The 27,422-nt window shown below is 31.7% G+C and overlaps 1 protein-coding gene across 1 annotated transcript in view; it reads left to right on the top strand.

Annotated features, from left to right (window-relative positions):
• The window catches only part of LOC143058088 (epidermal growth factor receptor-like), a 31,547-nt gene extending 7,650 nt beyond the window's left edge, over positions 1-23,897 (top strand). The window contains exons 4-19 of the mRNA XM_076231553.1: positions 93-227; positions 1,361-1,444; positions 2,753-2,874; positions 4,258-4,399; positions 6,171-6,359; positions 7,819-7,930; positions 9,399-9,563; positions 10,417-10,619; positions 12,120-12,328; positions 15,200-15,354; positions 16,160-16,340; positions 17,459-17,713; positions 18,356-18,492; positions 19,825-19,978; positions 21,621-21,784; positions 23,833-23,897. Coding sequence (XP_076087668.1) covers positions 93-227; positions 1,361-1,444; positions 2,753-2,874; positions 4,258-4,399; positions 6,171-6,359; positions 7,819-7,930; positions 9,399-9,563; positions 10,417-10,619; positions 12,120-12,328; positions 15,200-15,354; positions 16,160-16,340; positions 17,459-17,713; positions 18,356-18,492; positions 19,825-19,978; positions 21,621-21,761 — 2,384 coding nt within the window. The 3' untranslated portion in view covers positions 21,762-21,784; positions 23,833-23,897. The remainder of the gene's footprint in view (positions 1-92; positions 228-1,360; positions 1,445-2,752; positions 2,875-4,257; positions 4,400-6,170; positions 6,360-7,818; positions 7,931-9,398; positions 9,564-10,416; positions 10,620-12,119; positions 12,329-15,199; positions 15,355-16,159; positions 16,341-17,458; positions 17,714-18,355; positions 18,493-19,824; positions 19,979-21,620; positions 21,785-23,832) is intronic.
• The last annotated feature ends 3,525 nt before the right edge of the window (positions 23,898-27,422 follow it).

Here is a 27,422-nt window from a genome sequence, read left to right as displayed (position 1 = left end):
GTTTTATTATAAAATATACAAAAGTAACACATGTGTTCTTCTACATGTTCTATGTTTGTTCATAAAGCTGCATTTTGATTTTTTTTTTGTAGAAATTATGAATGGAATAGTTTATTTTTACAACAATAACTTGTTGTGTTATGAGCAAACAATCCATTGGGCGGACATCAATCCCAGTGTAACACCACATGCTAAATACTTTAATAGCACGTATCACAAACGTAATTGTAAGTATTGCAGTTGATCTAACATTTTGGCCGAGAGTACATAATATCATGCATACACATATTATGACCTATCATGATAGGACACTATATGCTATACACCATTTCGAGACATACGGCACCATTGTAGTAATTTTGTTCATTTGTCTGTTTTCTCAACACAACGTTCTCAATATTTTTCTTGGGAACAGTTTGACTTCCTATCTTGTGAGCAGCTTGGCAGTAATGCGATATAATCCTTTATAACTTTTTTTGATTTGTCAAACATTGTCTTCGTGTTTGAAAATTCTTTTAATTGGTCATCCAGCTGTTGTTTGACAATGTTTAATGTGTCCAAACTTCTTTTTGGTGAAATTGAAAGTCATTCAGTGTCTTCCAATTTTTCTAAACCTGAATCCGATTGATATCAGTCCGAACGGTTAAACTATATCCTCTGTTTATAATAAGCGTTATAGAAACTCTATGAGTTTGTCAAAAGATAGGATGAAATAAATAGTACAAGACAAATGTGTGCACATTTTAAAGTCAACAATTGTGAAGTTACCATGAGAAAGTGTTTTAATTGCCATCATGCCCTTGCTTTGATCTTGATTTGTTATTGAAGTGCCATTTGGAAGAAATATGTATCATAATTCCTTTGACAGAGTTTTGTAAAATCTCGTGTCAATTTGTTCGATGTTGTATATGTCAATTTTTAAACCCTTTATTACCGTGCTAGCCTTGGTAATTGTTTTGGTATAACTCAGTTACAGGACCTGGTGCACACAATCAATTATGTTTTGGTATGTGTTCATCAGTGAATGTAAGTTATTTGAAAAATATCATTTGAATTGGAATATCTCACATAAAGTGCTTTTTTTTTAAAAGTTTTAATGACGGCTGTGATATGTAAAAAAGATTAGAAAGAAACCAGAACATTCAAACTAATAAATCGAAAATAACATGACAACTGCAAAGCTAAAACAGAGAAACAGACAAAAAAGTAGACAAAACACAACTTAGATAAAAAAATATAAAGACAAAACAACACAAATCTAACCAATACATGGAGTTATATAAGGAGCTATGGAAGGTAAATTATGGTAGTTTATGTAGATCACAAAATTAATTCTAATGTGTTAAACATTCAATTACAGGTGGTGAATGTCATCCAGCATGTTATAACATGAAGACGGATTCTAAACAATGTTGGGGAGAAGGTCCAGATATGTGTCAAACATGTAAGTTTTTGCTGTTTGTAAACATTTTTGCAAGTAAGCATACAACCAATATCTACAAACTACATGTAGTTTACTAATAAATGCATTAAAGCGTACATCAAATCTCTATAGATTTAATACAATCATTTACATCTTGCTGTTATTTAAAAACTATACATACAACTTTAAGAGTTTTCAAGAATATGATCCTCACAACATATGGTGGGTTGAACGGGTTCGAACCCTGGCTAGGTCAAAACACGCAAATCATGCGGCATTTACAAATACTGGATGGCTAGAAGTCAGAATAATGTGTCCAGGTAATATTACATGTCTTCTTATGGACTGTTACCCTGTGAGCTAACACGTCAAAAGGTTGGATCAGCGTGTTGGTCTAGTACAAAACAGGGGAAGTATGAATATCACCTTTAAATACATATCAATGTTTCACTGGACGTTAAGCCATCCATCAATCGTCATCATTGAACATCAGTTCGTATTTGAGGGGGTAGACCTTGGTTCAGGGAGATAACTCTTTAAATCAGTTAAGCCTTTGTAAAGGTCAAGTTCATCAATGTATTTTAAGCATTCACCTGAAACAGATTGAAAATAATCTATGTAACCTAGAAGCTTAGAATATATTTTTGAAAATGGTTGACACAAACGTACTAATGATTTTAAGAGTTATTTCCCTTAACCTAGGTCTACCTCCCTAAATGGTTGTATAAATACATGTGAGCTATTGGCATCACTTGTCGTTTGTAGTTGTTGTACGGAGTTGTAAACTTACTCAAAACTTTTCTTCTGAAACAACTGGAGTAGCAAATGTTACAATAATCTAACTGAATGTTCCTCAGTATAATTTATTCAAAAATGTCATTCTATGATATGATCAGTTATTCAAAATGGCAACAGTTGCCATATGAAAACCAAGGAGTGATGTTTTAATTCAACCGTTGACATAAAGTATTTGTATACAGCTATATATTTGAGATAATTGAAGTGAGCATAATTGATTACTACTCAGCTTATAATATGAAATTTCCTTTACCATCCTTCAGTTCTCATAGACTGGAATTTTGATGTCAAATTGCTGCATCAATACAGGTGAGCTCTTGCCATCACATTTTGTCGTCGAAAACTTACTAACAAGTATTATTTTCTGAAAACTATAAAAATCTATTTCAAATTCACTGGCTAAATATTTCTTTATCGTACGTAAATATGAGGGCTTTCAATAAACACAGTCGATGCTTCTGACTGTCAGAAAACTCATCAATTTAAAGAGAAGGTCATACATATGTTAACGTAACTGATTTACAATTTTAGTGAACCATGCAGCCGTTTGTAGCTATGCATGTGAACATAGGTGTTTTGGTAGTTATCCAAACCAGTGTTGCCATCCTGAATGTGCTGCTGGTTGTCGTGGATTAAAGCACACCGATTGTTATGTAAGCCAGCTCTGCATTTATTGGTTACATACATTAATTCCGTATGGTATTATACTTAAATATAAAAAAAACATGCTTATAACTGCCATACACATAAGCTGAGATAATTACCTAAATTTGGTAACATACGCAATGTAAGGATGCAAGTTACCAATACTGCTATACAACAAGGCCTTAAAATCGTTTGCGACCAAGAGTTAGAACGATTCCTCAGTAAAGGACCTAAATATCGTCCCCTGTCAATTTTTAATTGAAATGTGTATCGTAATATCAATCATGACTCATTCCGTATTTACTGTTTCGTGTGTTTAAAATGGATAAAACGGGAAAAAGCTGACAAAAAATCAGTAATGAACATAGTTGATATATGTATACAACATTTTTAAGAACATTTTACTCTCAACAACAACCATAAAAACCCTATTCCACGTGTCAAACATAATATAAAAGAACTAAGCAAGGAATTTGCTGACCGGCTAAAAAATCTGCTTATAATATCATTATTTTTTACGTATATTTTACATTGAGGTTCTGCAAAAAGAAATATCCAACTCACCAACATTCAAACTGACTCCATTTTCAGAAAACGATATCTATGACAAACATAAACTATGATGTACTAGATAAATTGCATGCATATAATGGTGATTTTGAATCTGTTCAAAGTTTTGATATTTCTACCCTATTTATCATATATCCTTATTAAGAAAATGTTCACACCTAATCAAATTGGCGTTTAAAACGTCAGAATGCGAATACATATGTTCAAACTATGTAAGGTAATTTTTAGTAGCAATAAACAAAATAACTATGTCAATTGGACATGCTTTGATTATTTATCTGCCCTTGAATTTTTACTAGATAACACTTTTGTTCACTTTTGAGGTTCTGTATATCGTCAAATTGTCGGAATTCCAATGGGGACTAATTGTGCACCACTAATTGTTTAGTATGACGCTCATTATCACTGAACTAGTATACATAATTGTTTGGGGGTCGGATGGTGAACGCATCCGGGTGCGGGAGTTTCACACTGCATTGAAGACCGATTGTTTGTCTTCGTCTGTTGTCTTCTCTTTGGTCGGGTTGTTGTCTTTTTGACACATTCCCCATTTCTATTCGCAATGTTATATGATTAACTGAAATAATACTTTTAAATTTGAAACACAATCCCTTAAAACTTAGCATAAGAATAAGTACAAATGAAAGATTCAAATACCAAAATTGAAACTTTCTGATTAGAAACATACTATTCAAGTTTGCTTTACACTACACAACGTACGTATTGATTTTGTTCCCTTCTATCTGAATCAAATATGTGATGTGTTGTGAATCGCTCAAAAAGCATTTGGATCCTTGACTAACTTTTGAAGTTAATTTTAGGCATGCAAACATTTCTCTAATGATGGTGAATGTGTCAGAAGTTGTCCTCCGCACCAGGTTTATAATCCAGTCAAATTCAAAATGGACGTAAATCCAGAAGGAAAGTTTGCATATGGTGCACTTTGTCTGAAAGACTGCCCAAGTAAGTATTGAAAATTTTTCAAGAGAATAAATTCTAAGAACGGAAATAAGAACTTTAAATGAAACAAAATATATAAGAATGTTATTTATATGGAGAAAGAAAATATCAGGTTATAATGAATACATAAGAATTAAAAAAAAACATTATCAAAAAATATATATTATTCATGTTAAGTGGTTGATAATTGTTTGTTGACAATAGTTAGTATTTGTTGAAGTCAACTAAATGCATATTCATGACGAGTATATGAGTAATTGATATCAATGGAAACCCTGCTTTGTACTAGACCAACACGCTGAGCTGGATTTTGAATGTTTATGCTTCATAAGAAAGACAAGTCATCCTACCTGGAAACATTATTCTGTTTACGATCAAAACAGTGTGTGTTCTAACTCCTAAATGCTATGTGCTTTGCGTTGAAGCAGCAAATACTGATTATTAAGTCTTCGTTTGATATACCCATTGTTCAAACCAACATCCACATAAACTCACAGTTAAACTTATATTTTCAAAACACTTTATCAATTTGATGTGCTCAAACTCAAAAACCTTTCTTATAACGACCTTCATAGAGTAGCGCGACTTTGAAATTCAAGGGCAAATATGTGGAAATATGAGGAGCAAGGGATGTATCAAGATTGACAAGACAATGATATCAATGAACTAAGTTGATATGAAACTCAATGTTAATTTGTTTTAAAGATATGCTAGGAGAGTTAACTTTGAATTTGTATATCAACATGAGGAGTTTATGATTTATTTCTATTTTCAATATAGAATTTGATCTAAAGACGAGTAACTGGAGTTATACAAGGGTACAAAGTGGGAATATCAAATGCCATCATCGTCGAGACAAATTTCCTAACACATTTATAAATGCCATTGCGTTGTCAGTTTATTTTCGATTTATGATTTTGATTGTCCCTTTGATATCTTTCGTATCTCTTTTACATTGTTTTACATTTAAGTAGCATCTGTATTTATATTTATTTCATATCGGTGAAGAAGTAGTTTCTCTTATTAGATAACAAGGAGCCAAATGCAATTCTTTATAAGCTAGGCTTTGCTAGCTTTAAAACCAAGTTAAATCCTCAATTTTCTACATTATAAATTTATTGTACTAAGTCGGGAATATAGCAGTTGTTATCAATTCGTTCGTTGTTAGAACTTTTGATATTGACAATTTGTTAGCGACTTGTGAAGTTTCCTCGGAGTTCAGTATTTTTTGTTTTCACTTATTTATTTTTTATACTTTATTTTAAAAATTACATCTGTCTTTAATAAAAACAAACAAACTGACCAGAAATCCGATCGTTAATGGACTTTTACATGTTGATGACCAGTCGATCGTGGTTTGTCTGAAAGGGTGATGTCTAGTTTTTTTAACTTGTTGAATTTACCGTATGTATTTGTAAGATATTGAATTAAAGAAAATTTCATTTTGTATTCATTTACTGAAAATTCGCACTTAAACGATGGTAGTGACTAATAGTTTTTACTTTAACTGGTCTTCAATCTTTCCTATAGAAATAGCTCGAGTTTGCTTTCAACGATTTGAATGTATGAAATTTTTTAAAAACATGGTTCCTCATTGAAAAACAAAAAACTTTGGCATGTTGATCAATTACTAATACAAGTAGTCATTTGTAGTACAACATGAAAGTTATACATTATCACATGACAAAAGATATTAACCGGATGATTATGGTAAATATTATAGATCTACTTTAAGAAAAATATATTTACGGATCACTGTGTGCATATATTATAGATCATATGTTGAAAGATACAGAACTGAATATTTGTGTTAAAACCTGTCGAACAAAATTCAAGGATGTAAATGGTACTTGCGTAGAATGTGACGGTTCCTGTTCTAAAGGCAAGTATATGCATAATTATTGGCTATTACAAAATACAATAAATGCTGAGAAAAGAATTTTGTTGTTGTTCATAAAAATTAGTTAATCGAATTAGGGGTCAGTTTCTTGATTGAAATAAATCATTACATTGTTATTAGTGAACGTCCATGTAGATATGTACACTAATTGTATGAAAGTTATTATTAAAGATGGAAATATAGTCATGTTATACTTTATCTTATAAATGACTTATAGTTTGAAATTAAGTAAATGGTAGATACATTCTATTTTGTCTGGTTTGCATGCACTAAAACACTATATTTCAAATAGATTCGGTGATTTATTATTCGCAAAATATCATTGTGATACAATCAGTTTTCTGATCAAATTATATATTAGTTATGACGGGTATTAGCACATATAATAGTAATAGAAAAAAGTGATTTTTAAAATGTCAATAAGCAAAAAAATAGACCAAATAGGTGATAATCCGAATATCATATTAAATATATGTATTCATGTTTAAATACTCGAAAGTCTGCGATGAAAATGTATTTGTTCACTGAGATGGTAAAAAACATATTGACTGATTAATGTACAAATAGAAATAATACATTTTTAGAAATAGTAACCGTTTAAAAGCAGTAGCAAATTTTTAAAAATCAAATGTTTAGCTGAGATTGAAATACAAACTTTTTATACACAGTCGTTTTCTGAAAAATGGGCATTCAGCGTTTATAAGTACACATACAAAAGGGAGTTCACAATGTAAAGATGGTTTGATGTAATCTATAAAGAGATGATTTTCTTATTGTATAGAGGGTTTGCTGAAAGCATTATGTCTTGCACGTAAAAGACATCCTTGTAGATTTACATCCCTTTCCACTTTACGGCTTCGATTGCTGTCTTGCTACAAGACAGCAATCGAACCATCAACGTGGAAAGGTATTTAAATGAGTTGTAAATATTTGTTTCCCAATCCACTATAAATAAATTTGTTTAAAAGAGGAACGAAAGATACCAAAGGGACAGTCAAACTCATCAATCTAAAACAAACTGACAACGCCATGGCTAAAAATGAAAAAGACAAACAGAAAAACAATAGTACACATGACACAACATGCACAACATAGAAAACTAAAGAATAAACAGCACGAACCCCATCAAAAACTAGGGGTTATCTCAGGTGCTCCGGAAGGGTAAGCAGATCCTGCTCCACATGACTACACATGACTACACATGACAAAGAGGATCAAGCTCTAAATAGAGATGTCGGGTAACCAAAAAAAAAAAAAACAGACCTCCTGAAACAGTACAAAACTCAGGTAGTTGTGTATACGATTAAGGTCAGTTTATTTTACAATCTGCATGGCTACCTTTAAAACAGGTTGGTTCTCATACTGTCATTAAAGTTTATGATAAAAATAAATGTCACGTGTATTAGTAGGGGATCTTAAATTGCATACAGAATCAATACAATTATTAAAAAGGAGGTATTAGCAATGGGTATTTTGCATTATTGCATGTCATTATAACAGTAAGAATGGTTTTAATTTTAAGCATGTAAAGGTCAAAGTGGTGGGGAATATATCACAGCCAGCAACATCAATCAGTTTGAAAATTGTACAATTGTAAATGGAAATCTCAAAATTTTAGAAGCTTCATTTGCTGGGTAAGATCTTCAAATTTAGTCTTTCCTACATTTTCTAAATCCGTCTCTGCGTTAAACTACCTTTAACAATCAATAAAACTGAAATCGCATAGCAAGGTAAGCGGCATAAACAACATAAAAAAATAAATTGCTTAGTTATGTTCAATACATTAAATGCAATCCAAATATAAGATACGTGTGCAACAACATAACAGCAAAAAAAAAACGAATTAAAGACTACGTATCCAACAATAGAGAGAGAAAACGCAACATTATTTATACTGCTGTTAATCATTACAAATTGAAAAGGACAAAAGGTTAACACACAAACTCATGATTTATATTCCTATGAAGCAGAATTTATCCAAGGCCTTGTACAAAAAGGAGAAAAAAAATTAGCCCAGTCTTTTCATTTCACCTTTCGGTATATTGATGATGTACTGTCTCTTAATAATAATATATTCAGTGATCACTTACATTTCATAGCTAGCTCAAAGTACGTTGATTTTGTTGAGCGGGGAATACTGCTTTCTCAAAAGTTGCTACGACAGGGCTATGAATCAATCAAATTAATGTCATCACTCAGTAAATATTTACGGTCGCCATCATGAGCTGATTGGCCATTATGAAAAAAAAGTGTATCAGAAATCATATCTGATATTCTTCCTCGGTCATAAGTACCTTCCATCATAACCGAACTGAACAAAGAAATAACACGACGGGTACCGTATACGATGTAGGAAATGTTTACCCTTCCGGAGCGCCTGATTCCACTCCCGGTTTTTAGTGGAGTTCGTGTTATTATTTATAACTGTTGATGCAAATGTCCTTTGGTTTTGTGAGTCTTTATTTACTCCTTGGTTTTAATTGTTAGTGTCTTATCTCCATCTGCTTTGTTTTACTTTCCTGATGTTTTACTCTGCTACGGTTGTTTGTTTTTAGTCCTGTTAAAAATGTATCACCTCTGTGGGTATTCAATATTATGATTGAATGGAATGCAAAAGGTTCTTAATTGGTGATTATCGATTAGTCAACACAACGGTTGAACTATTGCAATTGATATCGGCTTCCTTCTTAGCTACGCTCTCAACATCTAGGATTAACTTGATCATCTGATGTGCTCGACCTCCGTCTACTACGTCCAGATAGATGGTCATGACGTCCTTTGGTCTCATTCTCTTCTGCATTAATGCAAATAAATAATAACATATCATGTTCAGGTGTCGGTCTTGTAAAAAGCAGGTTTAATAATCAAATAACAATTCTCGTCTTTTTAATAATGTAAAAAAAGCATTATCAAAACTTATAGTTACCATGTTCACAGTAGTTTGAGACTGTTATCTATATGTATTCACCACACGATAACTGTCATTTTTTTTCAAAATCTTCCCGAATAATGATATTCGAGTAATTTTAGATGAAATCAGATAAAAAAAAACATTGCTAAAAGACACCCCCTTTAAAAATGGTCCCATTCTCTGTATTACAGAGATACCCAGTATAAGACACCAGGAGTTACAGTTGGCGATTTACAAGTTCTTAAGAGCATCAAGGAAGTTACAGGGTATATAATGATACAGTCAAACCACACAAACTTCAGAAACTTATCTTTTCTTTCAAACCTGGAGGTTATTCATGGAAGAGAGGTTGATGCGTAAGTTTTTAATTTTACTTTTCTTCTTTTCAAATACGACAACATTGCGAATTGTCTTATAAAAAAGAAGATGTGGTATGCTTACCAATGAGACAACTCTCCACAAGTGACTACATGACTGAGAAATTAACAACTATAAATCACCGTACGGTCTTCAACACTGAACAAAGCCCACACTGCATAGTCAGCTACTAAAGGCCCCAAATGGCAATGTAAAACAATTCAAACAAAAAAACTAACGGCTTAATATATGTACAAAAAATGAACGTCAAACAAATATGTAACACATAAACAAACGATAATCACTGAATTACAGGCTCCTGACTTGGGATAGGCACATATATACAGAATGAGGTGGTGTTAAACAATTTAGCAGGAACCCAAACCTCCCCCTAACCTGGGACAGTGGTGTAACAGTACAACATAAGAACGAAATAAAAAAAAAGTTGAAAAAGGCTTAACTCATCTGATGGATACAAAACAAATACTACACAGAGTGGTCGTGGCCGTGTTTGGTGCATTTCGATGTGGTATAGTTTATTTGAGATTTTTTATGTATAATGAATATTGAATACTATTACCGTTTTATGAGATCAAAAATAGCAAATAATTGTACTTCATTTGAATTCTGCACTATTTTATGTTTTATGTAGTATGAATTATATTACAAATTTAAATCAAGTAAAAATATTCAGATTTATTTCAAATATTATATATACATATATATACATCAATTAAGAACACGACTCACTTTCTTACTTTCGCACATTCATGGCACACCGCAGATGTGACATTAGTCTTATTTTAAGAGACAAAAATAATATAATATTTTGTATTCTTTCCTTTTTTTCAGAACACAAAGTTCCTTAAATATTATGTTTACGCCACTCAGGAATTTGGACTTAATATCTTTAAGGCAAATACAAAATGGCCATGTTACTATAGCATTTAATCACCATTTATGTTACATTTCTGATATCAACTTTACATCAATGTTTGTTCATAAAAATATACAGACGGTCAGAAAAATGAAAAATAAGAAGGCAGAATTATGTAGTAAGTTCAGCTATAATTTAAAAGTCATTTGTGTTGTAGGGTAATCAGGATGTTTATGAAAAAAGTAAAATCACAAAAATACTGAACTTAGAGAAAAATCAATTCGGAAAGTACATAATTACATCGAAAAATCAAATAACAAAACGCATCAAAAACGAATGGACAAGAACTGTCATATTCCTGACTTGGTATAGGCATTTTCAATGTAGAAAATTGTGGATTAAACCTGGTTTTATAGCGCTAACACTCTCATTTTGATGACAGTCTCATCAATTTCCGTTATATTTACATTGATGCGTTAACTAAACAGAAACAGTAAATAAGATAGTCAGAATATGGGTACATCAGTCATCATCGTATAACAATTTCAAAAGGACAATTTAACAGAACACAAAAACATCTATCTACAAACACATTCATATAATTTAGTTATGTTCATTTGCTACATAATTATGCATTTTATTGATGATTAAGTAAACATCGTTTTTTCAAAAACATTGTGAAGTTCGATCTTTAATATTGTTATAGTTTTTTTTTCATAAACTCTTGAGTAGATAAATAATTTTATAGCTATAACACGAAGTTTAATTAGAATAAGACCGTTGTTTTCCATTTTTTGTTTGATGTATTTCAGGGAATTTCCGTTTAAAATTTATCTAGAGTTGTTTTTTTTTTTGGCATTTTATTTGTTAGACGTTAGGAACTGTGAATGGAGTTATATTTCACTTTCAATAATCTCAAACTACATTTAATTTTATGGAACTTATATCGGATGAGGAAAAACTTTGTACTTGTTGATTATCCATTTGTTAATTGTTTATCTTAAAATCATATATAAAGCTACCAGGTGTCTTTTTAAGGTAATGTAATTATTCAAAGTCATTCACATACACCTGATTTCAATTACAGCCGATTGCATAGAGTGTGTAGCTAGAGGTAATATCTTTTGTTGGTTTGCTTGAACCGTAAAATCCTTATTAGGTCAGGTAAACTACCCTCCTTTCAGAATAGACTAGCCCCGCAGATAACAAATATATCCGCCTGTAGGACTAAACTAGTTCGAATTTAGGCTAGTATGCCTTACCTTATAATGAATTCACAGTTTAGCTAGCAAGCAAGCTAACCACAGATAATACAATTTACCTACACACTCAATGTAATCGACTGTAATGCAGTTGTCGAACTAGACTAAGTTCGTTGTGTTTTGATTTTGCATTCACAGATGCGTTTTTTTGTTATGTAAGGTTCTTGACACGTCCAAATGTATTAATTAAAGGCAACAGTAGTATACCACTGTTCGAAATTCATAAATCGATTGAGAGGGAAACACATCAAATGTAAGAGGAGACCTACGACACAACAGAAACACAACATTACAATGTAACACACGCAGAGACTATAATAAAACGATGGCCATTTTCCTGACTTGGTACAGGAAAACAAATGGTGGGTTGAACCTGAATATTTTGCAAAAATAAAGTACTTTTATTTCTATATAAGGAGATGAAGGTGAAGTATGTGACCAGAGCTGTTCAGATGATGGATGTTGGTTCAAGGGATCATCTAATTGTTTACAGTGCAGGAAGTTCAAGATAGACAATAGTAGCAATATCTGTATCAATGATTGTATACAACTACCAGGGTTGTATGAAGTAGGACATTTGTGTAAAGTATGTGATGAGGAATGTGAGTCCACATGCTCCGGCCTTGTAAGTTTTGTGATTGTTGATTTTGTCTTATTTATGCGTTCAAGCACACACGAAGCCAAACAACTTGCTTTGTTTTAATATTGTAAGAAGTGTATGGCATACTATTTTGATTGTATTACAGATTTTCACTACTCTGTTTCAAAAGAAAAAAAAAAACTTTTGATCTAGACTGTTAGACTGATAGTATATAAATATGAAAAAAAGCAGAAACAAAATAGGGGGCCGTGTGGTCGTCGTTTTCGATATATATATAAACTTTTGAAATTTGTGCAGGAAATTAGTCAATCTAGATTTTTCATACAATTAACTTTGGCAACTTTTTCTTTCCAAGCCTACAATGATAACAAATATTTTTAAATGTTTCGAAACATGGCTATTTAAACTATATATAATGATAGACAAAATGTTAAAATGGCAATATATGTATAAAAACCTGAGTACTGTCAAAATTTTAAACACAAAGAGAAGCGATAATCCTTAAAAAATCCTCACTAACCTTGATATACCAGTTAATGCAATGAGTTCATATATGTAAGGACCTAATAAAACCATTTGACGTTGCTTACATTATAAACAAGCCAGAACATAAAACATGTATTATGCCGTGTTCTCATCAAACGCCATGTACAGTAAACATGTTTCCAATAAGTTTAATATAATGTACACAGGTTTCAAATTTAAATTTGTTCACATCAGTCCACCTGGTTTTATTACCTGCACATGAGATTTTTTTACACTTTTAAACAATATGTCATTTCAATGCCCATTACATACATTCGAATTCATATTTCTTTGAAAACAGTCAAGGAACGACGATTTGACTTCAAAAAGAGGGGGGGTATGGTTCTTTTCTTAAACAATATTCTGATCCCCAATTTGGCAACAAAAAATATGTTATGATTGCGCAAGAAAAAACGTAGGCTTCAGCTGCGTGCTTACAGACGAAGAAAAAAGAGAGAAAAGCATTTCTATCTTTTCTGTACATTGCAAAATGACGTTTTTTTATATTTCTAAGTGCAGATTACTGGATTTGAGATAGTAGCCAAACAACACCATTTACCGCACACTCTTTTTAGTAATGCATTTATGAGTGATCGTTAATTGAAAAAAGACCAGTGGCAAATATTTCAATGTACATCCAGTCGATTTGGGAAGACATTTTCAAATGAATTATGTATATGTTTTGCAATGATAATGCTTTGAGTCTTGATAAAGGGCTAATAAATCTGCGTAAAGGTTTTTTTTTATATAACAAAGCAATATATCAAGTTTACACACTAATTATGTATCAATGATTGTTATGGATATCAATTTAATTCAAAAAACGATTCTTCTTGAAATATACGTGTTAAAATTTCATGTTCTAAAAGTCTAGTTATGTGTTCATTTTAGCCTACATTCGCTATCGACTGCATGTAGACAAAACATGATTTAACCTCTATGTAAACATTGCGTTTTATCAATGGGAACGTAATTGTGATTAGTTTACACTAACGCATCACCGAGTTTAGATCAATGTGAACACGGCCTAAGACTAAGTTGAAACTGGACGGGACAGCAGAGTTTTAATTGCGTTTGCTTCTTTCCATTATCTCTTGACTTTTCTTGGGCTAAATCATATGTCTGAACGGTGTTTAATATAAGATGGGTGCAGCAGCTTTAAAATATTTAACAAACATACTAGTTGTATATAGTAAAGCTGTTAAAATTTCAATTTAATAACAATATTCGCCAACAGTCTCTTTTTATCTGCCCACTTCAACATGTTGTGTTTACCTTGATTGATAGAAATTACACTTGTACAGAAAAAAATAGAACAAGGAAAGTAGCCCGTTGATTTTTGGGTCCTTAAGTCAAAAGTCAAGATCACTAGTATTTGAAAAAAAATTTTATACTGGTTTAATTGCTTTTTTCGTTTGGTTGATTGTATACAACTTAAACAGATGTAAGATACTAGTTTAGGAACAGAAGAAAAAGTCTACCAATTGTTACGTCAACAGGTAAAAGGTTATGATTACTGTTACTATACCTTATCTTAGATATGTTTTTAGGTGGTATCCCTTTCTAAATTGTAAGACAAGCTTATTCAGGACAAATAATAGAACATTTGAAATAACAGGAGTACTTTCTATCGATAAATATGCATGTTGGGAACATCAAATGACACTGACAGCTTTTTACTTGTTAATTATTAAATTCGTCAAGAAGGTTCATAACTCTAGTTGACATGTTACTTTTTAATATATACAACGGTCCCTTAAATATTGTCTATCACGTTGGGGTTTAACTGAAATTGTATCCTGTTACATTGAGATTAGAACATTGTTTTAAGTGTTTTCACTATTTAAGCCAAACTGCTAGTTTTGTCATTCAATTCTTTTTGTTTTAAAGACAAAATGTGTGTGTTATAAGGGGTTCTGAAGAGGAAAACCTAATCTTTACTTGTTCCGATCTTCTGTCGGATTCACATTCTTAATTTACATGTTGTCAATCATGCGTAAACGTTTAAACCTGCTGTTTTTGTTTGCACATGTCCTACTAAAGAACCTGTTGTTCAGTGGTAGTCGTATGAAGATGTTGTTCATAGGTGTTTGTCGTTGGTTTTCCTGTTTGGATTGTTTCCTATGTGCACAAAATGATGTGTGTTCTGCATTCTATCTCTTGCCTACACATTGTCAATATACTTTTTCCTTTCTTGTTATTACAACTATACATTCATGCATTTAGCATAGTTTTGTCTTGCCGAAAAAAAAATGTTTTAAAAATCCCACTTTATTTTTTATTAAAAATTGAACATTAACCAGTATTTCTTCGTCTTGTTTTTCTCATAAAGGTAATTCCATTTAGATTAGCTGCTACGTTTGTTTACAGGGACCAGAGAATTGTCATAAGTGTAAACATAATGCTGTGACGGGAACAAAAAAAGATGGCAACATGATAACAAAATGTTTGAAAGAATGTCCGGAAATGTTTTATCCAGACCACGATAGAATATGTCAGAAATGTCACGACTTCTGTGATGATGGGTATGTTTGAAGTCAACCAATTAAATTGTTTACAATTGTTGATTGATTTTTATGCCCAACTTGCGATAGAAGAGGGGCATTATGTTTCGTGGTCTGTACGTCCGTTCGTCCATCTGTTTGTTCGTTCGTCCCGCTTCATGTTAAAGTTTTTGGTCAAGGTAATGTTTGATGAAGTTGAAATTTAAAACTTAGTACACATGTTCCTTATGATATGATCTTTCTAAAGTTCATACCAAATAAGACGTTTGACCCTAATTTCATGGTCCACAGAACATAGAAAATGATAGTGCAAGTTTCAGGTTAAAGTTTTTGGTCAAGGTAGTTTTTGATAACATTGAAGTCCAATAAAATTGAAACTTAATAAACATGTTCCTTGTTATATGATCTTTTTAATTTAATTTTAAATTAGAGTTTTTACCCCAATTTCACGGTCCACTGAACATAGAAAATTATTGTGCTAGTGGGGCATCCGTGTAATGGGACATATTCTTGTTTATCTTACATTATGCATATTAAGGTTTCTTAGATATCATGAACAGCTAATATTAATATCATATTATTTTGAATGTATCGGTATATATGAATATATTCCGGCTGCGGGAATTTCTCGCTACATTGAAGACCTGCTGGTGACCTTCTGCTGTTGTTTTTTCTATGGTCGGGTTGTTGTCTCTTGGACACATTCCCCATTTCCATTCTCAATTTTATGTTTCTTAAATATTAAAAACTTGTATATTCTTGTTGCATCGTATCAATTTTGTGCAGATTTTCAAAATCAGTTTTGCATTCTTGATTTATATTTTAGTTGTTCTGGTCCCTCTGATACTGTAACGGATGATGGGTGTAAAAGTTGTAAAATTGGTATAGAAGGAGTTCGCTATGGAGAATCTAAAATCACTTGTATGGATCCAAATGAAGAATCTTGTCCAGTAGGGTTCTATCGACATACTGTGTCTCGTATAAATGATCCTTTAACTGGAAAAATGGTGGGTTGTAAAACGTTTAGATTTTTTTGAAACTTAGATAAGATGTCATGATGTAAACACAACAAAATTAGGAAAAAAAATAATAATTTCTTATCTCACAAATTGTCAATTGTGATATAGCAATCCATAAAATAGAAAAGTAACAGATCTTTCAATAAAAGGCATGTGTAAACTGAAAGTGAAATCATTGTTCTGTAAATAGAATAATGTTGGCGAAGACTGACTAGTAACAACAATATTTATCTTTGTACATGATCACACAGATGCGTGGGGTATATATCAATGAGCAACGGCAATGTAACGACAAACCTCAGGAAATACCATAAAATTAAGCATTGCTTGAAATATACCAATTAAGACAAAAACACATTGAATTCTGGCATTTTACCACTGCCCAGGGGAAGCAGAGAAGGGCATCAAATGTGGTTACTACTACTTCATCATCTATCTCGGTCTTTTATAATTTTGATAAAGATCATTAGATTGAAGCATGTGCATACATGTAAAAACAAAACCTGGACAGAAAAAGCTAAAGCGAGAAATAAAAAAACTTTGAAATATGCAATAACACAAAAACAAAAATACAACAAAATATGCAGTATACCAGTATACTCACCGTTTCTAAAGCATGTAAAGCAAGAACACGTTACTCTGATAAGTGATTAAAAATATGTTATAAGTGTCTGCTGCTGTACTTTGTGAGAGATGTCAGATAACAATTATCATAGCCATTATATAACCATGATATTGTGCTAAGTCGAAGTCAATCTTAGCAAACTGCAGAACATTTTTTTTCAGTTTAACACAGTTAACTTGTAAGTTGATATTGTGTATAAAACAAAAACGTTCTTAAAAGATAACCAATTTGGATCGAATTTCAAAAATGATGCCTACATTCGTTAGTTTTAATTGGGAAACATAGCTTTAAAAACTGGCTGTAAAGTACTTCATTTTGTTAAAATCCTGCACGTTGAGGAAAAAATACTGGTTTATTGTTTGAACATGTCTTTAAAATATCAAATGAATTTTAATATGCTCATCTTTATTATGTGCTTTCAATATAGAAGACAAACATAATCAAAGGAGCAGGTAAGGCATTCTTTTTTGATTTATTTCAGGTATGCAAAAGGTGTCATGAAGTGTGTAATGACTGTACTGGCGCTGGGTCAGCCTACTGCATTACATGTAGATTTGTAAAGCAGTTTGGCTACTGTGTAGACAATTGTTATCCACTATTCTATCCAGCCTCAAACCAGATGTGTCAGCAATGCCATGAACAGTGCCGAGGCAGCTGTTTTGGACCTTCAGCTTCTGACTGTAAAGCGTGTTTAAGCTTTAAAGTGTACTGGGATGACACTGATAAACCACACAGAGTAAGTAAAGTCGACAAGATTACAATATGTATATATATTTATCATTTTTATAAATTCAAAGTTATGTAGGTCAAATTGGGTACTATAGTAATCAAAAGTGATATGGGTCAAATAGACAATCACACACAGGTATTTGAGGTGACAAACGACACTTTGACAATCATACACAGAAGACACAGGTGAAACAGGTCGCATGAGCACTCATACACATATTATATAACAGGTAACACATGCGTATTGAAAACTCACAGTATCACAAACTGTAAGAACATACAACATGTACAATAAGTATAAAGTAAACACGTCACTTACACAACTAAAAAAAACTGAGTATATCTACAAAACACTTGAATATGTACTTTTTCATAAGAAACCATTATCTCAACATGAAAAAAAAAGATCCAAAATATTGTCTTGATAAAGATGATAAGAAAAAAATAATAGGTAGATATGACACAAGTCTCGTGGGTAACTATTCTAATCACCAACTGTAAGTGTATTCAACACAATGTCACGAAGACATAAAAATCAGAATTCATAATTTGACCACGAATAACACTTTATTTAGTAAAAATGTTTTTTTGTCTTCAAATTACTATGTAAACTCTCTGATTCAAGAAATCAAAACGGTTATTTTTTTAGTTTAATTGTACAAAAACATGTCCAGATGCAAAAAAATACCATGTGGAATCAGATGATTTTAATGATGAAGGTTTAATTGTATGTGCGAGTGCTTCTCACCCAAAGGTCCAGACTAGATTCAAGGCAGACAAAGCAGAGTATGTATTTATTTGCACACAATGTGTTTATTTAACATAGAATATTTTTTTAAATAATGACCGAATAATATCAGAAACATAGATTAAATAGGTTGTTTTGAACTTCTGTGTCATTTGGTCTCTTGTGGAGACTTGTCTCGTTAGAAATCATGCAAGTTCTTCCTTTTAAGATATATGGTCTGGTTATCGGTAATTAAAGTGTAGTTCTGATTGTTCAGTATTCTCCTAGTTACATTTCAAAAGACCAGCAGTTGATACCTGGACACTATTTAAAAAAATACATACCTTGTCGTTCAACTGTTGCAGATTATTTTATGATCACTTTCACAGACTTACATGTCCACAATAATGTGGTTTGCTAAATACAAACAGAGCAATATACAAACTACTTGAAATTATCAATCAAGTGTAACTGCCATAGCTGTTTGTGGGATTTATATATTTTCGTATGATAGCTAGAATTATTACATGTTATACAAATATTACAGTCAATATTTCTCTATTTTTGTTGGGAAAGGGGGAGCACGCATTTCTTTTATAGTTCAGAGTTTGAAACTGGTTTTTGTTTAGGTCTCTTGCTATGATTTGCATTGTAATCCTTTTACGTACCTGTTTTAATACTACTTATTGTGAATATGAATAGGTAGGTTCAAACATAAGAAAATTCTTTTAAGTCTGCTGTATCTGCATGACTTGTATCAATTGGTTTGGGTTTGTTGATCGGAATATTGTGCTGGTGGTCAATCTTTGATAATCTTTGATCATATGTGTTGGATAATTCATTGTTTTAAACTCATTCTGCACTGCATCTTGTAAAATTGTTGAAATTTCATGTGACAACATATTTTCCTTACAGTTCTTTGTTTTCATAATTTTTGCTTAAATTTCCGTTTATCAAGGTTACATTCGTCCGTCCATCAAACTTAAACACAATAATTTATTCTTTCTAACTGAACACAAACAGCTTTGGATATACCTTTGTAAGCTTATTAGGACCAAGCTACATTTTCACTTGCTTGGTTAATTGTATACCACATGCTTTTGATTGTGGTTCAGTATATTGTATATTCAGTATAACATGATTAATGAAACAAATGAATACTGAGTATATGTTATGATTTTATATTGTATATTCAGTATAACATGATTAATGAAACAAATGAATACTGAGTATATGTTATGATTTTATATTGTATATTCAGTATAACATGATTAATGAAACAAATGAATACTGAGTATATGTTATGATTTTATATTGTATATTCAGTATAACATGATCAATGAAACAAATGAATACTGAGTATATGTTAACCATTTTTTTTATCATTTTAGAGCTGAACTGATGAAGAACCTCGTTATAACAGGTGGTGTTATAGTATTTGTTGCTACTGGTGTGGTCTTAGGTGTTTTGTTGAGGAGAAGGTTTCAACAAAATAGGGAGAATATGTCTAATGGGACTACCAGAATGACAGCATTCGAGAATGAGGTATACTTTATGCATCCTTTCTTGTTCTTAAATAGTAGATTGGTGCTTTGGTTTATATACTATGGGTCTTACAAGCTCACATGATTGACAGGTAGATAATTATTTACTTACGATTTATATCATTATAAATACATCACAGAAAGCACTTGCTGAAATAATTTTTTTACATCTTTGGGGAAATACAATCATTTTTTTAGATGTCTCTCTGTCACTCATACTAATGTCATAATGTCTCATATTCCAGATAGGACTGACTCTTTTTAAATAAGTATGGTTCAGCATTTAATTATATGCATTGTCTTTGTATTTGTTCCTAATTTTAACATAAACATCAATAGTAAGGTTACCATGATATTGTCGTTTTAAAGTTAGTTTTAGTTCACATAAGTTAATAACTCATCATTGACGACTCTTACCAAAGAAACTGAACACACGGGTGTTTGTTGCTTTCCTTTTAAGATATTAATTTCGTTCAATTAGTAACTATAAAATTGTAGACAATATTGAGAACTTGTTTGAATCCAAAATAATGAGACAAACTTTTTCAAATTGTGTAATTGTTAAACCTGAAAATTGAAAAAACTTTAAACACAACTCATATTATTAGTTTCATATCGTGGTAGTGCCCTTATTGGAACCATATGAGGTTGGTAAACTCCATACAGAATGAGCTTGCATTTAAATTACAGACTATCTTACTTTCATGTGTCATTTAGACTAGTGGCCAATCAAAGTCTTCATTACAAAGAACATACTGTCATTAGATTATACAACCACAAATGCAAAAAAAACAACAGCTATTTGGATGTTAATGGGGTTTCTGTATTTATCTGCTAATTGATACGATATTCCCGTGCTTGCATTTCCAATCATGATTTTCTTAATAGAGGGTTACTGCTCACAAGGAAGCTATTAAACCAAGAGTTCCAAATGGTAATGTTGAAATGATCCCTTCGTAAATTTTACGGACGTCATCACGAGTTGGTTGACCGTTATGGACTATATATAACCGTTTCAAAAATGGTATCGGATATGTTCCCTACGTCGTAACTATAATTCCCTTCTCTTTCATGAATGTTACCTATCGAATTAGACTATTTACCTGATTTGTTATAACTTAAGCAACACGACGGGTTCCACATGTGGAGGAGGATCTGCTTACCATTCCGGAGCACCTCAGACCACCCTTAGTTTTGGTTGGGTTCGTGTTGCTGATTCTTTAGTTTTCTATGTTGTGTCATGTGTTCTATTGTTTGTCTGTTTGTCTGTTTGTCTTCTTTCATTTTATGCCAGGCGTTGGAAGTTTTTTTTTCGATTTATAAGTTTGACTGTCCCTTTGGTATCTTTCGTCCCTCTTTTTCAATTGTTCAGAATCAATTTTTATGAGACCTTTTCTAAACACCGTGTTGTTGTTGTGTTTTTTTTTATGAAAGGACGTAACACAACTACTTATCGGGTGTTTAACCACGCCCCGCCTACAAACCCCATTTTAATATATACGCGGTTTATCCCTAGAAACTTTTATCCAGTGATATTTATAGTAGCCTTAAGCAGGTAAGATAATGATATGTATGCATGTATTAGTTAGTATATTTAAAGCACTACGAATCAGTGATTTTCTGTATATGTTGATGTTTTACAGGGAAATAAATTGATGCTTTCACCGATTCATTTAAATGATAACAATTACCAAACGGAAAGTTTGAGTAATACAGCAAATGATGCACACGGGTTTATGCAGATGGAAACAGATTTTCAATTACATGATTTTAACATGAAGTGAAGGTTGAAGTCACCCTAGTCATGGTAAGTTCAATCTATAACATGAAATCATAGTTTTCCATTAGCAACGAAAGTTATGAATCTTCATCATATGAAGCCTTACTGTTACCCATGTAAGTAAATAAATGACTCAGCCATGGTAATTCGAACGAATGGGTATGATGTATCTGTGTTTTTATGGTGAAATGGTCACAAAATGATTAAGTCCACAAAGTTATCCAAGGCATGTTCAAAATCGAATAAGTCCCAGCCTCTTTAGTTTTAGTGAAGAAAAATCGACAACAACAACACAACGCTTAAGTTAGCTAATCGAGTCAAGTGTGTTTTGTATTGCTGCAATTGAGACTGCAATACGGTTTTTTTCTTTCAAATTGCTTATCTCTGAAATTATTTAGTGGATTGAAACATTTTTTTGTCTGCTTATTTATATGATATTGTCAAGGTGGTAGATACACTGAACTGGATATATTGAATAACAAGTATTTCAAAGCAGTTGTTTGCCTCTATGATAAAAACCTTTGCAATAGGCAAAACAACTTGCAGTGTAAAACTAGTCAGCATGTCAAGTATCTGCCATACGATTTCATAAAAATGGTGGCTATTTTCTCGAAAAGAAGCTGGATTAAAAGAGTATATAGAAACCAACAAAAAAACTCAGAAAATGTGTTTTTTTCTAAATGGGATGACCTATAATGGCTAAATCGTCAGTATTGACACTGACATATCATTTTATTTACAGAGTTTCTCCTTATGAGTGTAATCTGAAAATGTGTAAGAGCTAAATAAGTTTTAGAATGCTTACACTAAAAAATCGCAAAGTATATCCGCACTAAAAATTCCAGTAACGTCTGATTTGTTTCATAGTAGCTCTAAAATTTAGCTTTAAATTTTGTTGCTGTCTAATAGTGCTATCTCTAAAACTGTGAACTAGTATAGACTAAAATTGTAAATTGCAAAGGGTGTATTATGTAATATTTCAAGTGAGCTTAATTATCAAAATTACAAACAAATATTCTTTTGTGTTTCAGTATTTAACTAATCAATGCATTAAGACAGAGTAAATAAACATTTAAAAAGTAAGCAATGCATTTTATAAACTTTGCCCAAATATTCTACTGCAAAAGCGCAGGTAATTTCAGTCAAAGTCGAAGTGATTTTATTGTTATGAATTATTTTGACATCGCTATCTTTATTGGTTCATTACATATCTATAGGGACAATGGTTGTAAACCGTTAGTACATCATTATAAAGTAATGGGCAAAACGCTACACTTTTTGGAGAGCGTTGATAGTTTTAGTTTGTTGGGATGGTTTTTTTTTTGCAATTGTTTGCGAATTCAGCAACTAGTTATTGGTGGCTTAAAAGGCACAAACCCACTTTATCGTCTCCGAACGACATGAAAAAAAGTATTAAACGTACACACTATGTCTAAAAATAATCTGTAAAAAACACAAAAGTTATACTGTTTAGCACTCAATAACTTGTTAAACTGGGTGTCGGATGTCATAAGTTGTTTAGGAATTTTCAAACCTCAGTTAGAGGTTATTACAAGCTTTACTCGAGTACTACACGCGATTGAGTTCTCTTCCACGGTAATATTTGTGTTGCAAGTGATATAGTTATATTGCAAAAAGCTGAAATTAGAGTATTTGCATTTATATTATAGTTGTTTTCTCGGTTTTAGTTTGTGACCCGGATTTTTTTTCTCTCAATCGATGTATTCTAATGTTGCCTTTATTTATACATTATCGACTGTCAATTCTTATGTTTACTTTTAAAAGTTTATTTCATTTCTGAATACATTCAAAAGTAACTTGAAATTAGTATTCATTGCGGGGCCTTTTATAGATGACTATGCAGTACGGTGACCATAGTTGTTAATTTCTATGTAATTTGATCTCTGGTTTGGAGTTGTCTCAATTACAATCATACCACGTCTTCTCAATTCCATATGTTCATATTTATCAAAGATAGCTCATTATATTGCATGTAGTTAATATTCCTTCTTCCAAAATAATGGTCAATACGCTTAAGTTACTGATCATTCTGAATACTGGTATGTTTTTTTTAGGTAGCTCTTCAGTGTGGAGTCAAATAAGTGATATTAAAGAGCAAGGAGGATCCAAAACTCGAAAAATGCTCTTCGTGCGTCTAACACGAGACGACTTGCATCACTGACGAGTTTTTTTAATACTGCAAAACTATTTTGTATCATACAGTTGTATTTTGATATTTTTATTTATTAATATATATAGCAAATTATATTATGCATTTCTACATCGCTTATTGTTTAGTTCATGACGTAGAAAACAATCGGCATTTCATATAACTTGATAACACATGTGGGAATTATCAAATGATTTGACTAGTATATAATAGAGCCTGTAATTCAGTGGTTGTCGTTTGTTGATGTGTTACATATTTATTTTTCTTTCATTTTTTTATATAAATAAAGCCGTTAGTTTTCTCGTTTGAATTTTTTTACATTATCAGATCGGAGCCTTTTATAGCTGACTATGCGGCATTGTTGAAGGCCGTACGGTGACCTATAGTTGTAAATGTCTGTGTCATTTTGGTCTCTTCTGGGCAGTTGTCTCATTGGCAATCATTCCAAATTTTCTTTTTTAAATAATTTTTGTTTTTTTGTTGTTGTATAACGTTGGTGTTTCGAATAACTAAGCGTGCGACTTCAATCAGTTGTTTACATTCAAATTGTTCACATCTGAAATTATTTGCTGGATCTGGAAATTCATAAGAGCTAGCTAAATTTTAAAATGCTAATACTATGCTTATACTATAAGAATGGCAAAATATAACAACACAGAACATTTATGTAACGTCTGATTTGTATTATCGTTGTTTAATGTTAAAATTTTCAAAATGCGATTTAAAACAAAACTTGATTATAATCTCTAAAATCAACCATCATATATGAACAGACAGCTGAAGTTATTAGAGCATCCATTTAAAAGCTTTTAAGTAATTAGAACATAGGAAATTCATATTCACAATATGTTGACAAAATGATTGCAATTCCTTCTCATTAGTTGTAATGTTGTAATTTTACTTACCTGTTGTTAAGGGAATCCGATACAGTTTCACGGGAGTTAACTCTTGGCGCGACGTTATGCGTGTAATTTTCCGTAATAAGAAACGTAATGTGGAATTTTGATGCTCCAATTTCTGTTTCTCCCGCATGCTAACCTCTACGCCATTAATATTAGTGCATTTGATTCTTACAGGATAACAGTCTAATAACATCATAAGAAATAAAATGAATAACTGTTTCTTTGAGATCTTCAACAAAATAATGTAAAGTGAGCAATCTCAAGACGACTAACCCTTCTGGTGTTACTAATACAATGCATGTCAATTATCATTATTATATTGTCAATTTCTGCATAAAACTTCACATACTTTTTAGTTAAATTATTCTTAAGATCTGTATACTTTTTCGTGATGATTCTTTAATTCATTTTTGAGTTCTTGAATTTTTATTGAGCTTCAATTTGGGGATCATATAAAAAATGTTGTGATATACAAACTTACTATTGAGCAAGAATAATAAATGAGTCAAGATATACTTATCATGACTTCCTTTACAATCCCCGTGTTATAATTGCCAATGAGACAACTCTCAAAAAGAGACAAACATGCCACAGAAATTAACAACTATAGGGTACCAAACGGTCTTCAACAATGAGAAAAGCCCATACTGCATAGTCAGCTATAAAAAGTCACGAAATGACAAGGAAAAAAGTAACGGCCGAATGTATGTGCTGCAATTTATGTACAAAAAAGAAGTTCCGTTTGCAGGATAATACTGAGAACACACGTAATTCGAAGTTTAATTCTCATTCGAAATGTTTCACGTCCTAACGTAAATTCTAATTCGAATTGCAATTCGCGTTAAATTTGATTTACTGTCCAAACGACGTAAACTTTTAATTCGTACCAACAAAAAACGGATTTTTCAGTGATTAAAACGTGAATAAAAGGATTTTAAGGGATATTTGTAATGAAACAGCAGCCCACTAAACAAAACAAAACAAATCTAGAGGTCAACATACGGTATGAATTAATATACGAGTGTGTACAGCAAATGTACCTGTATGTCAAGTTCTACATTGCCGAGTCTTTAATTTTAAAAGCCGTAAAAATTATCAACAGTCCGTTATAACTTTTCTTGAGATGTTTCTCACTTAGACCACAAAAAGAGAGAGGTATTTTTTATTCACATGATTTTATTTCCGGAAACAATTTTAACCAATTTATAGATAGTACTTTACAAGCAATATTTATACATCTGAAAAATGTCGCCGGTAATTTGCAGAGATAACGTCGATATTGTCTGCAAGCGACTTCATGCACTTTAGTGCTAACGTTGACGTTACAAAGGGGGACGCAATTTTTAGGATAAAGCGTTTTTCATGGAATCAAGCACGGTTACCTATATTTTTGTTTAAGATTTGGAGAAAGCATGACAAAATGCAGTTTATGCAGACAAATGATAAAAATGACATTTTCAGAAACAGTTTATTTCCATTTTTTTAGGTTTAAACAAATACCACTTGGAACATCTGGTGCACAATGTCAAGCAGGGCTTGAATAATTGTATAGTTATTCGTGCAATGATTTATTTTTTTTCCTTTTTGTCACTTATCAAAGCTTCAGATTGAACCCGATCTTAATAATTTACGACGAAAAATATCTGCTCCAAAAATTTTATAACATTGCCTAATTGTTTTATAAAATTGCACAAATCCCCAATTTTCGCCCTCAATTTTCTCGAAAACAAGCACGGTGACCTAGGTTTTATTTTGTGTTTTATTTTATAATTCGCCAAGGCCTACAACATATTACAAAATTATAAAAATGACATTTTATCAAAAAACTGTATCGGATGCCCTTAAAAAGTAATTTTAGTCGGTGTATTTAATTTGTGACACTTCATAAACTGTATTTACAGAATGGATGTGAGGTTTACATGTATAGTTGTTGATAAGATTTGTTATTCAATATATGTACTTTTACAATTTGCAGATCTGTTTTTTACTTCATATTTGCATATGTTTAAGTGAGTTGCATTTATCATATTTATGGCATGCTTTAAATATAGTTTTTTAACTGCATACATATTTTAGAGTTGAGAACTTACAAAAAAAACTATTATTGGTCATTTCAACTACATATTAGTACCTACGTTCATGATATTTTAGAGGTAAGTTTTTTCGCTTGGCTTATTATACTCTAATATGTATGAATATTTATACAAACTTTTTCACAGTAGTATCATGCATATGATTTAGATATAAAGTTCAAAAAGCACTGTGTCGAGTTGCAAAAATTTGTTTCAAAACAATATACCTGGATTGATTTTATGGAGTTGGAAGGATACAGTTATAGTCAAAAAATTCTTTCAAACAGTAGTTTTTGAATTTTGAAAATTGCAAAGTTTTTTTTGCATATTTTAAGGGGGTACCTAACACTACAGGGAGATAAATGTGAAAAATCTCTAAACGTTTTAAATACGTTGTGTTTCAAGGGAATATTAAGCTTCTTTCAAAATAAGTGTTTGTCAAACTGCTATATAACCAGTGTTTTTTTTCTGATAAAACGGTTGGTTCAAAATTTTTGAAATTTTTATATTTTTGTCAAAGG

Source organism: Mytilus galloprovincialis, chromosome 14, assembly GCF_965363235.1.
Source record: "Mytilus galloprovincialis chromosome 14, xbMytGall1.hap1.1, whole genome shotgun sequence".
NCBI lineage: Eukaryota > Metazoa > Mollusca > Bivalvia > Mytilida > Mytilidae > Mytilus > Mytilus galloprovincialis.
This window is presented reverse-complemented; position numbering and strand designations above follow the sequence as displayed.